This window comes from Natator depressus, chromosome 2, assembly GCF_965152275.1.
Source record: "Natator depressus isolate rNatDep1 chromosome 2, rNatDep2.hap1, whole genome shotgun sequence".
Taxonomy (NCBI): Eukaryota; Metazoa; Chordata; order Testudines; family Cheloniidae; genus Natator; species Natator depressus.
In genome coordinates, this window is record NC_134235.1 from 241,912,619 (window position 1) to 241,925,750 (window position 13,132).

At 40.7% G+C, this 13,132-nt stretch overlaps 1 protein-coding gene across 5 annotated transcripts in view; it reads left to right on the forward strand.

The window, feature by feature from the left end:
- Positions 1–13,132, forward strand: part of DIP2C (disco interacting protein 2 homolog C) — a 478,491-nt gene that overhangs the window by 272,252 nt on the left and 193,107 nt on the right. For 3 of the 5 annotated variants that reach the window (XM_074946248.1, XM_074946247.1, XM_074946249.1), the window contains exons 2-3: positions 9,568–9,639; positions 12,676–12,843. In XM_074946248.1, the coding sequence (XP_074802349.1) occupies positions 9,568–9,639; positions 12,676–12,843 (240 nt within the window). The remainder of the gene's footprint in view (positions 1–9,567; positions 9,640–12,675; positions 12,844–13,132) is intronic. The other 2 variants (XM_074946250.1, XM_074946251.1) reach the window with 1 other exon arrangement.

The following is a 13,132-nucleotide window of genomic DNA, read 5'->3' on the forward strand; positions in this document are numbered from 1 at the left end:
ATATAGACTTCAAGGGAGCCCCATAAGCCTTATAAAGGAAGGAAAACAACATTATGAAGGGTCCTAACGGCCATAAAATTCCAAAAATGGCAATGATTGCTTTCATTACATAAAGTGTTCGTTAAAGCTTTAAATAATGAAATAAACATTCACACTGAGAATGGAAACCTTCGCCATTAAACTCGTCTCTGTTTACTTTACAATAATCCCGGCCATAAAAGCAGTGCTTCACAAATATTCCATTCTTTGGGAGCTCTGAAAAGCCTGTAGACCACACAGTTCTCTTTCCTTAAAGCATTTACATCTTCACCAAAAACGTCCATAGGTACTGGCTTCCAGCCCTGAGCATGGCAATTTCTCCTTCCAGTAAGATTGTCAGAATATGAGAAATCTTGAGTCAGGGATATGGAATTCCATGGAGTTTTTTGTTTTCACTGGCCTAAATTAGGCTACTTTTTATGAGATCCAGGCATATTTTGGATTTTGAAAAAATGTGCAGAAATCTTTGAGTCCAGAAGGTAAGTAGGAAAACTGATCATAAAGGCTTTTGCGGTTCAGGATGGAGAGAGAAAGAATATACCAGGAGTTCTTTTCTGCCTAAAAAGATTAATGATTGACTTAGCTGCTTTAAAATATATAAAACTGTACGTAAAACAGACATGAAATTGTTATTTTTAAATGAGTAACAAGAAGTTCATTATGTAGGAGCAGAAATAATTTAAAAATCCCAAGCAACTTCTTTTATTTATGTTAGATAAAATATTGTTAGGTTTGATAATATAGGTTTCAGAGTAGCAGCCGTGTTAGTCTGTATCTGCAAAAAGAACAGGAGGACTTGTGGCACCTTAGGGACTAACACATTTATTAGAGCATAAGCTTTCGTGGGCTGCAGCCCACTTCATCGGATGCATAGAATGGAACATACAGTAAGAAGATATATATATATACACATACAGAGAAGGTGGAAGCTGCCATACAAACTGTAATAGCTCATCTTAATTAATTAGCCTCTTACAGTTTGTATGGCAACTTCCACCTTCTCTGTATGTGTGTATATATATAAATATATTTTCTTATTATATGTTCCATTCTATGCATCCAATGAAGTGGGCTGTAGCCCACGAAAGCTCTAATAAATGTGTTAGTCTCTAAGGTGCCACAAGGACTTCTGTTCTTTTTGACAATATAATCCATCAGTAGTGTCACCTGTTAAAAGATTTTTTTTATTGGTTGGTTTAGGAAGCACCTTTTGGAAACCTTAAAACATATTACAAACTACAAATATTAAAGGAACACTCCACTTCACCTATCACTGAAATACAGCCATTTTATGCTTTGAATGTAACTTAGAAGAACAAAATGTATCTCTGTGTGTGTAAAGGACAGCAAAATGTGGATAAAATTATCACTGAAACCTTTGAGCTATAATCTATTTTCCATGAAGGCCCTTGAGCAATATTATAACTTACTGTACTGTTTGTAATGATAGTATTTAAATCCAGTTGTTTTCTGAACAGTTCAGTTTAGCAGTTTTCTTCCAATAATGTTTTTGATTAGCTTTCTAAACTACAAATGAGGTTAAATAGATAATACAAGAAAAGAAATCTGTTCCTCAGTTATATATTTTTAGTTCATTAATGTACATTAAGCTGTTAAGTAAATCTGATTTATGTGAGTACATTTTTACTCTCTCCATCCAAAGCAAAATCCTTTGTCTCTTCACATATTTTTGGAAGACCTGACAGAGAGACTGTCTGCATCATGAGTGGGAGAAGTAAATGAGTCACAGTTCACTTTATGAGGAGCTTTGTTTCATTCAAATCCCTCTTGCCAAGATGCTGATACTGAACTTGAGTCATCAGCAGTAAACAAGTCATTCTGAAAATTGACTCTTTAGAGCACAGAATAAATGTGGAGAAAGTTAAGACACTTACGCATGGACTCTGCTGCTTAGTACATGGATTCGAGAGGAACTATTGGTTTCATTATTTCCTCCTCTGAGATTGTTCACAAGTACCTTAAACTCAGCTGAAATGCCAGTCTCCAAAACTTCATTTTGTAGTATGCATGTCCAGTGGGAAACAGCAACTTCAGTCTGGTTTTGAGGTCACTGAACTTTACATTGTGTTTTCAGTGTTCTAAGCAAGGTGTTACTTGGACCTAACTTTTAGTACTTTGGTTTACATCTCTGGTGCGGTGCAGGCTAAGACGGGTGACAGAATTTAGCACGGGTGCACATGGGTTTTTTGTTTCTGAAATATTCAAATATTTTTCTGAAGACCAGGAGAAGTAGATGTTTTAAAAATAAAGTATCCCTTGATGTACCCTCTTTAAAACATCAGTGCTAGTGACAAGTAGGTTTATATTCTTAGGATTGGTTACTTCAACTGTGAATGAAGAGAGATCAACAGTAGAACTGTTAGTCTAAAGAACAAATGCTAAAAGACAAAGAATGTGCATAAGATGGCTTACTTTATTGACGGCATTAATTTAATATAGGCAAGTATAATATGTGTGTTACATTAAGACTGGCTCAGACACACATGGGCCCAATCTTGTTCCTATTGAAGTCTTTTGCGGTTGACCTCATTGCCTGTATGATTTGACTGTCGGGCCAAAATGTTCAATCTTTGAATATTTAGAGTTAGAGCTAGTCTACCCTGGCAACACTAAAGGGCTAAACCCCACCTCCATGAGGGGAGTAGCTACCAGCGCTGGTGTACTGTCTACACTGGTGCTTTACAGCGCTGAAACTTGCTGCACTCAGGGGTGTGTTTTTTTCGCACCCGTGACTGAGAAAGTTGCAGTGCTGTAAACTGCCAGTGTAGACAAGCCCTTAGTTACCTAAATCTGCGGTTGGACAGGTGTGTAAGCTGATTATCAGAGGTGCTCAGCTCCCCAACGCCCTCATGGAAGTCTATGGGATCTGTGGTTATTTAGCACCTCTGAAAGTCAAGCCACTGGTTTAAAGTGCCTAAGTGTGGATTTAGGAGTCTATTTTAGGCACCCATGTTAATTTTGGCCCTTCTTTTTACTGTATGAGTCAGAAAACTCAACAGTGTCTACCTTAGTGTGAAAATATGAGCTACTGCCAGTGTCATGTAAATTGTAGTTTCTATGTAATAATCTCATCTGTAAATTTCTACCTCTGTCATATTGAGCCTATGAGGAATAGTATGGGAACACAGAAGATTTGGTTTTATTGTTTACATAGTGAGAGGGAGACTTTGTGAACTTTGCCCTGTTTTCTGTATAATGTTGTTATCCTTTGTCTACATAGGTTTGCCTCCCATATCATGGTAAAAATCCCTAAATCTGTATTCGCCGCATGTTTGTGGTTACGATTGGCCAACCAATATTGCAGTGTGAAATGAGACTTCGTATACAGAGATATCTGCTTTACCCTGAAACGCTGCACTTCCTTTGAGCTAAGCGCTGGCAGCCATGCTTCCATGGCACTAACATTTCTGATTCACTGGCTGGGTTAAAATTTACACTTCTAAGTGCATTAAGAGACGGAGGGAGATGCTGTTTAGATACTTTGCGTGAAAATGAAAGTGGAAAATGCACTTCTGTGGTCAAACACAGATGTGACCTGTAAACTGGTGCAGCTTACTTGCCAAGGGGCTAGAAGGAGTGAGTTGATGGGAGCTACTTTAACTTATACATGCTTTTCTTCCAACTCCTCAGTATATAATTTACAACATCAATCTTCATGGATTATCGTAGGTACCCTTAAAATTCCCTGATGCCTACTGACACCTCCTTACTGACATTTACCTCAGTGGTTCTCAAAGCCAGTCCGCCGCTTGTTCAGGGAAAGCCCCTGGCGCGCCGGACTGGTTTGTTTACCTGCCGCGTCCACAGGTTCGGCCTATCACGGCTCCCACTGGCCGCGGTTCGCCGCTCCAGGCCAATGGGGGCTGCGGGAAGGGTGACTAGCATGTAGGTTGGCCCGCGCTGCTTCCCGCAGCCCCCATTGGCCTGGAGCGGCAAACCGCGCCAGTGGGAGCTGCGATCGGCCAAACCTGCGGACGCGGCAGGTAAACAAACCAGTCCGGCGCGCCAGGGGCTTTCCCTGAACAAGCGGTGGACCAGCTTTGAGAGCCACTGATTTAACTTACATGCCATCTCTGAATTGGACCCCCCCCAGTGATCATTGTTAAGGGACAGAAAAGCAAAATTGATGGAGGAAGGAGAAGACATAAATGTAAATCTCTGAAGAATATGTAGAGTGGAATTCAAACAAGAAAAAATAAAAGGTCACTTAGGATACTGTCAAATGAACTTAAAAGTAACTTAAACTTCACCAAACTTAAACCTCACCAGATATTAATAGGATAATAATAATAATAATAAATATAGTAGTAATAATATTTAGCACTCAGAGAGCACATTTTATCCATAGATGTCAAAGTAGGTGAGCATTAGCACCCCCCATTTTGAAAGATGAGGAAACATATGGCGCAGAGAAGTTAAGTAAGTTGGCCAAGATCAGATAGGGAATAGAACACAGGTCTCCAGATTCCCCATTTTGTGACCTATCCCATTGAATCACACACTCTCCTTTGAAACAGTGATTACATTTCATTCATACTGTCCCTTTGATCGCACTACCAGCAGTTTTTCCACTCAGTCTGGAATGGCCCCAATAGATCATTTCAGAATATTAACACCAGAGCTATTCCTGGGCAGAATTGGTTGGCATTTTCCAAATGCAATTTTTCTTCCATTTTTGTTTTTGTCAATTTCAAACTTTGACCAAAAAAGAAGTGTAAGAGTATTTCAGTGACATTTTCGCTAAACTTTTTTTTAATCCTTTGATCAGCTCTATTCTTGGGTGAGGCTGCATAAACAAATCCAAGTCTCTGGTTCTCGGCCGTTTGCAGTGTGATTTTGTTCACTGTCTTGCTTTGGTTTATTCATGCACATAGGCAGGAGGTTGAAATCTTTAGGAATGTTGCTTTCTGAAGCGCTCACATAGCAAATAAGTAATTTCCTTATAGTGCCTGCTAACTGAAAGGAGCAAAGACACATCGTGCGTGAAATCCAGGTCCCCCTGGGAATTGGGTTTGTGTGAGCATGCTATATGCACAGTCGGTAGGTCAAAGTTCTGAACTGCCCTTTATGTCACTGATTCTTTAAGATGAAAGGGAGGACAACATGGTACTCATATTCTTTTTTGAAAGAAAACGTAGTCCAGCTGATGTTTTCCAGGTGATGAGATTTAGTTCTCTACCTTACTATGGGAAAAGATCATGGGCTAGGCGAGCCCAACTACCAGCTAGGGGGTATTATGTACATGACATGCAGTAATTAATTTTGAGTTGGAAAAAAAAAAAGTAAGAGTTGTGATAAAAGCACAGTGAGAGTTCAGTTAGCTTTTGACCAGTTTCATTCGTAAAATTAATTGTTGGTCAGTTAGTGTTTATGTTCTGAAGTCTGTCTACCTTAAACAATATAAAATTTAATCCTAATAAATTGTTTCTGCCCACACCCCCACACCATATGGCACATCTGACTTCCATCCATTTCATAGCTGTAATACTGGTATCTACAATGCATAGTTAATCTTTTTATTTTTTGCTGTCACATATTTTTGTGATTTGGTTGCCGGGCAATGATGATTTTCTGTGTGCTCATTATTATCAAAAATTAATGATGGGTGTAAAGTAGAATCTTGCTATTAATTGCAGGGAGACAAAGACTTTTGTATTTAATTCCCACCAAAAATCATTTTGTTTTGTTTTTTTCACTGGTCGTCTTCAACCCAAAATATTTTCTTCTCTTTAGTGTATTTCAGAAGTGTGAGTCTAAGGGGAGAAAAAGTGTGAAAGAAAACATGTCATGGCCAGTGGATAACAGCTGATGTTTTTCTTTCTGATTTTGGCATCAAAGAGACTACGTGTCTTCTTTATTTCTTTTACCCATTTATTTTACAAATACAAGTGTTTTCAGACTTTTTTGTTCTGTGGCAATAGAAATTATATAAGTATTTTTTAAAAAGCCTGTCTGAGATAAGGGCTACATAAGCATAAGCAAGCTGTACTGTTGGAAGGACTGCAAGAACAATATCCAGCATGTGAAGCCTTTAATAACAATATGCATGTATATGTACCATATGTGTAGAAGGTGAATCACTATTGTAACTCACCTGTTGTCTGCAGTTTCTTCTTTAAAATGAAATTACAGACTAACTGTACTGCACCTAGCAAAGTGGAGCTCCGATTCTGATTGGGGTCTGGATGTGCTACCATAAAAGCAGTAATAAAATAATAAAGTGAAAAGAAATATGCGCTCAGATTGAGCGAGATGTGTCTGGAAAGCTTAAGGATTCAGTATTGATAAATATGATAAACACATGCTAATCTGTTTTCATCAATTTCAAAAGGAAAATTGGTTCATATTCTATACTTTTGTCAATCTAAATGTTATAGCCAAACCATTTTAATGCAGCAATATATACAGTAGGTTTCCACGACTAGTCTGTGAGAGGCTGATGATTACTGTGCAGAATGCACATTTCTGACTAGTCTTAATGTATGCCAGAAATATTAACTTCATGGGGATTTTTTTAAAAGTTTTGTTTTTATTTTGTCCTGTTTTGTTTTTTGAGGCAGAGAGGGTGGCTCGGAGTGTTGGTAATAGGAGATGTAGCCTTTTGCCTCTAGGTTGGAACCCTTCCCAAGAAAGTACCTTTCATCTAATGACAACCGTTACCATCTGATGGCTGTTTGGTCTGTGCAAAATGAGTTTAGTGGTCTCCGAGCAAGCCCCAAAAGCTCTATCCATACAGCTGGTGTTGGTTAGCACCCAGTCATAGCAGAATGGCGAGAGTTTAAATGATCTTAAGCAATTATTGTGGTTCCTCCAACTCATGGTTGAGCCTATGAGGGGAGCGCTGTGGAGAAATGTACACTTGCTGTTGCTCCTGGTTTGCGGGTTACATTCTGCAGGGCTGTCAACCTGATAAACTCTCAGTTCCAGTATTACTGTTACCGTGACACTTCCCAGGGATCCCAGGCTGCACCTCACCACCACCGGCCCTTAATATGAGGCAGCCTTACCTGTGCCTGCAGTGGATCAGCTCCCTAAATCCACCAGCCTCTGGCAACACAAGCACTACCTTCCAGGCCTCCCTCTCTCTGTACAGGTAGCAATAGGCATACTCCAACCCCATATCCTCAAAGTGTTCCCTGCAGCATCCAGCCCCTTATTCAGTGAACACTCACAGAATTACCAGGTCTGCTGTCCCAAAGGAACAGAACACAGCAGCTTGTAAGATTCTGCTTAGGAGTGAGTCCCAGTGTTCCCTCTAATTTTTCCCACGCATGTGTGGAATTAATTTTATGTGCACCAATATGGAGGTAACGTGTGGCGTGGGTGGGGCCGAGGGGTTTGGAGTGTGGGAGGGGGCTCAGGGCTGGGGCAGAGGGTTGGGTTGGGGGGGGGAGGGCTCCAGCCGGGGGTGCAGGCTTCCCTGGGGCTACGGTGGGGAGAGAGGACTCCCTCCAGCTCTCTCTCCCTGCAGCAGCACCTGGGCTGGGGCGGGAGGGGGAAGGGGGAGGCGCTTCTCCCTCGGCTGCACAGCTTAGAGGGAACTTAACTTGGGACCAGCACTTTGCTTAACACACAGTTCATAGGTAGGTTTATAGTGAAAACAAGTATAAGTTTATTATCAAAGATTCAAGATTCTAGTAATTGTGAGCAAGAATACTGGAAACAAATGGTTACATATAAAACAATATCATGCTTTCTACAGACTAAACTTAACCAACAGGTTCACCTCCTGTCTGAAGAAGTTTTATTTCACCCAAAGTTCTCTTTAGCATTTTCAACCAGGGCCGTCTGAGATCCCTTTTTCATGAAGCAAAACTTCTGTCTTTTTACTTCATCAGTGAAGGCTGCCTGGGCATCTTCTCTGCTCCCGCCTCCAATTCTTATCTAACAAACCTTTAAAGCGCCCCTCCAGATAAAGTTCTTCTTTCCCTGCTGTTTCTCTGTTAGTTCCTCTCTGAAGTTTTTACAGTCCTTCATCTGCATTTGGTTCAGGCTGATGATATGAAAACCATTATGAATGAGAAAATTCTCTGTTTACAGACAGATGAATAAGCATATCTCATCTAATAGAAAACCTATTTTTCACCTTTGCTGACGATCCGTACCTACAGACTTAAAAAAAATTATTTTGATGGCTAAAGTGATGCAAGCTTTTAGTCAAGACCTCATATGTCACTCTGGTGAACTAGAATATACATACCAGACCCATAAGAGGCCTGTAACCACTCTGTATCTCCTTGCCAGTCGGCATTAAAGGATTTTTGGGTCACAGTTACTAACTCTCTGCTTTATTGTGTGTCTCACAATATGTGGTATTATATTTAAACCTCAGCTCCTGGAATCCTGTGATTATGTGAGAATCTTACGGTTGTTATTTTTATTTATAAAGTAAGTTTCTAGCCCTCATGGTTACAGAGCAAAGTTTGAAAACAAACCCAAGTGTACCCCAAAGGCTCATAAAATAGAAAGCAACAGAGCCCCCCACTGCCAAATTCATTATTCTTAACATCTTTTGATTTTTTTAAGCCAATCTCATTTTTGAACACTTGGAGGATTAGCCACACTGAAATTCTTAAATAAATCTATTTTTGTAAAAAGACAAAGCTCAGATTTTAATTATCCTTAATTCAATATTTTGATTATGTTTATATATTTTGAACAGTAAATAGAGATGGGTCTAGAATCGTATTCAGACTTCAGTGTTCAGACCCCTCTCCACTTTTAACTAGACAGAAAACATGTGCTCGCCTGCAGCCTCCCCTTATCTGCCATTTCTTTGTGCAACACTTTTGTGGAAAAGCTTTTAAATCCTTATCTTTAAAAAATTGTCATCTGTGGAAAATGCAAATGCAGTAAATAGACATATCGATTAAGTGGGCTTATGGGGTATTCAACCCCTTGGACAATTGAGTCTGGAAATTTCAAGATGCTTTTTATGCAGTGTTAGGCAGAGACTCTGTAAGACGTAATGCTGTTTGACAGTGGATGGTTGGTGGGTTTGCTGCATTGTTTTTCTTAGAGTGGTGCTTAGGAGCTAAGCCAAATGTTTACATTATAGCAGCAGTGTAGCAGCACTTGGAAATCTTTTGTGGCCTACATGTTCGATTAGAAAAATCTCATTAATGACATCAAATTCTAATCTGTAATGAGTTTTGCTAGCCATTACAGGCCTAAGTATTCTATATAATCCATTGTTGATTAACTTAATGAAGGCCTATGTAGTTTTTGAAAGCCTTGTGTGACAGCATATCAAAATGAGACTGAAACACTGTGCTTCTGGACTCCACTGCTGGAATAAATCTAGGCTAGCTGTTTACTTGCCAAAATGGTTCTAGTGTAAATTAGTTCTTTCTGGGTAGAATGATCATACTGTGTTTTCATTTGTTCATTATAATTGTCAAGAGAAACAGACAGTGCAGTGGTGGTGAAGCATATGGTACTTCCGTTAAGCAGCTAGACTGTGTCTTTATTCAGGTCTTATTGATTTTCCTTTTCTTTCCTTGTCAGGTGACATCACACAGAAGGGATATGAAAAGAAGAGATCAAAATTAATTGGGGCATACCTGCCACAGCCTCCGGGTATGTATAGCTGTTCCAGCACTGTATGAAGTTGTCAAATACATAGATAGCTACAGAATAAAAATCTGTATATTGGAAGAAGTATCTGTGGCAGAAGCAAACCTGTTTGTTATGCATTGTACATACAGAGCTCCCATCATCCTTTTGTGTATACATATATATGTCTGCCTGGATGTGTTTACCTTTTATACATATATTACTGTGGGATGCCCAAACCTACATGGCCAAGAAATAAAACTAGCCATGGCTCTGCAGGTAGCCATTATTTATTCCAGGGAATGAAAAAAAACCTACAGAACTATTGTAACCCTCTAACACTTAAGCCAAACAAAGGTCTCCGAACAGTGGGGAAAAGGAGTTAGGTTTATAACAGCCTGCCTGTCAGTACTAAGGCTTGCTCCACTGCAGGACTTCCAACCTAAGTCTGTCACACCTGCGTATCTTTTGAAGAAGACAAGTGAAACAGTCATCCCCCACAGCTCAACAGTCATCCCCCACAGCTCAACACGGGCCAGAGTCCCACAATAAGGACAAGCACCTATGATCCTTTCTAGAGACCTGGGTTAACCCTTTCCTTGCTTCCCTAGGGATGCAATACGTATCAAAACTAGACTCACCCACAGGCATACACAGACACCCCGACTGTATTTTGTTCACGTTGGTTTAATGCTTAATTTAAAGTATTCCATATGTAAATTGCAAATAAAATAAGAAAAGAAATATTTCACATTAGCTTCTCCAGTTAGGCTGACCAGATAGCAAGTGTGAAAAATTGGGACGGGGGGTGAGGGGTAATAGGAGCCTGTATAAGAAAAAGCCCCAAATATCAGGACATCTGCTCACCCTATCCTGGAATCATAGAATATCAGGGTTGGAAGGGACCTCAGGAGGTCATCTAGTCCAACCCCCTGCTCAAAGCAGGACCAATCCCCAATTTTTGCCCCAGATCTGTAAATGGCCCCTTCAAGGATTAAACTCACAACCCTCGGTTTAGCAGGCCAATGTTCAAACCACTGAGCTATTGCTCCTCCCGCCCATCTGTATTTCCAATGCTGCATTTATTTTTTTTCATGTGAGACCACTGAATCATGAAGTCAAATATGGATTTGTGTGCATCAACGTAGGCCCCAGTCTTCACTGGGGCTCCACTCAGGCACCAGTGTCTACTTCCACTGATCTTGTGGGCCATAGTTCAGGTCTTCCTTTACAAAATTCCGGGTAATTACCATAAGGTATAGTTTAGGGTTTACTGTTTAATCTGCTCACACGTACATGCTACAGCAAGATGTTGTTTTTGTGTCCTTAGACTTTACTGGCTCTGTCCCCAAAGTTCAGGAGATCTTAAAAAAAAAAAGGGTTGGCATTACTGACTGAGCTGTTGCCATCTCAGCTCTCCAGAAAGGTGCAGCATGATTTGGGGGGTGCTCTTGACATTTGCTAGCTGTTGGGAACAGCTATAAAACTAGACAGATCAAACAAAACACCCCATAATCCTAGAAGATTCCTAAACTTCTGTGCATTCAGCATTTTTACTAATTTATCAAAGTGTATACAACACTCTTCATAATCTGCTTCACACTGCATACTGTGTGCACCTCTACTCATTCCCCCCATTACTGCCCCATACCTTCTGCAAACTGGTATAATTCATATTTTTATCAGTAGTATTTACTGAGCACAGTCAGTTGTGTCCTGCTGTCTCTCAGCTTGTTCTCCAAAGAGCTTTCAATTTCAGGAGCAAACTGTATCCTCCAAAGCTGACACCCATGTAATGGGGGAAGAGATGAGGCAGAGAACCCTATGGGATGAACCTGCCAAGAATTTCCTTCAAACTCTCTCCTCAGGGAGCTAGGGTTTGGCAATCTGTGGTGAAGGCAGAGGGTCCCCTGGAGAGAGTCATTCTCTCACTAATGCGCCTTTGTACCCTCACCAACTGTATGGTTCCTGCAGAGGTTGTTTAGCCTACACAAAATTGTCATCAGTGAAGGAGGTGGCCTTGTGCTGCTTTATTCAGATACAAAAATCTCAGTGGATATCCTCTGCCTTGGGAAGGGGAGAGAGACTCCTCCCCCTCTCCTCCGAATCCTGCAGTGGACCCAGCGGGGCTTCCTGTGACTGGAGGAAGAGGAGAACCATGCTGCAGAGATGGCATTGCTTCCTTTTGCATTCCTCCGTCTAGATCCAGTGGAGCTGAGTCCCCTTTGCTTGCAAAAGGGAACCTTGGCCCTAAATTGTTTCAGCATTAAAATGAATGATTTTATTGCACTAAAGGACATTACAGCTGTAAAATTACAGTATATTCCTGTTGAAACTGAGATTATTTATGCCTTAGGTCTTTGCTGTGTTTGTAGTTTTCTGTTTGTTTTGTTTTGTTTTTTCCCCCTTTGTTACTTTTAAAACAAAATTGGTAAAGAGGTATTGTGGTATTTTTCCTCTCAACCTTTACTTAGCTGAATGGCTGAGGGTCCCTGCTTCCTACCCAGGGAGATGAATCTTCTCCAAATGGAAGTAGGGTAACAAAGTGGGGCTGCCTCCTGTAGGTGCTTGTTAAGACCTCTTGAACATTGGTGTCCTATTATCCAATACGTCACTCATTTGTTTATTGTACTCTGTTTTCATGGGGAACTGCAAACATTTATAAGGTTTGGTACTAGAACTCTCTATTATAAGGGGAGGATGTTTTAGAAATATTAACAATAAAGGGATTGAATTTCACAATACTTTTTTGGTGGGAGCCAGGGTGTGAGAAAGGGATGGGATCTGCATTTTTTGCAACTGCGCCTACCAAACGGAAAGTAAATCAAAAGGCAGTTCCCCACTGTTCCAGCATCCAGTCCTCCTGCTGCTGCTTTGCTAACATTACTAACACCAATGTTGGCAGAGCGGAACACTGATCATGTGGCTCCGTGAGTGTACCGTAGTGTCTGTGTGTATGTGTGTGTGCTGTACTGCATGGGGGCAGCCGCTCCATTCGTTGCTGTAACAAATGTAAAAAAACTAAACGTGAATTAATTAGTTTTTTTCAACTTGTTACAGCAGCGAATGGAGCTGCCGCGGTACGGTGTAGACTGCAACACAGTGAAGGAGCCGCAAGAAGAATGCTCCGCACTGCCAACTTTGGGGTCTGTGACATCCGGGAAGCAGCAGCTAGAGAGCGAGCGGCCAGCACAGCAGGAAACCGTCCCCTCTTTTACTTTCGTTTTGGTGAGCACAAGAAATGTATATTTTCAAGTGAATATTTGTTTATAAGCGTCCCTCTCCTGAAGGCCTCTGGGCATCTACTACAATAAAGTAGACAAACATTGTTAATAGAAAAGCAACATGGCCTGAGACAACACTTGGAAACCTGTTATCAACCATGTCCAAATAAGAACGAAGTAAAAAATCACCGTTCTTATGAATAACTGAAAAGACCCAAGTGTGTCTCTAACCTCTCCCAGAGGCATGCTTCAGAGGAGGTTTTGTACAATAAAGTGGTTAAAGCATAGGAGAC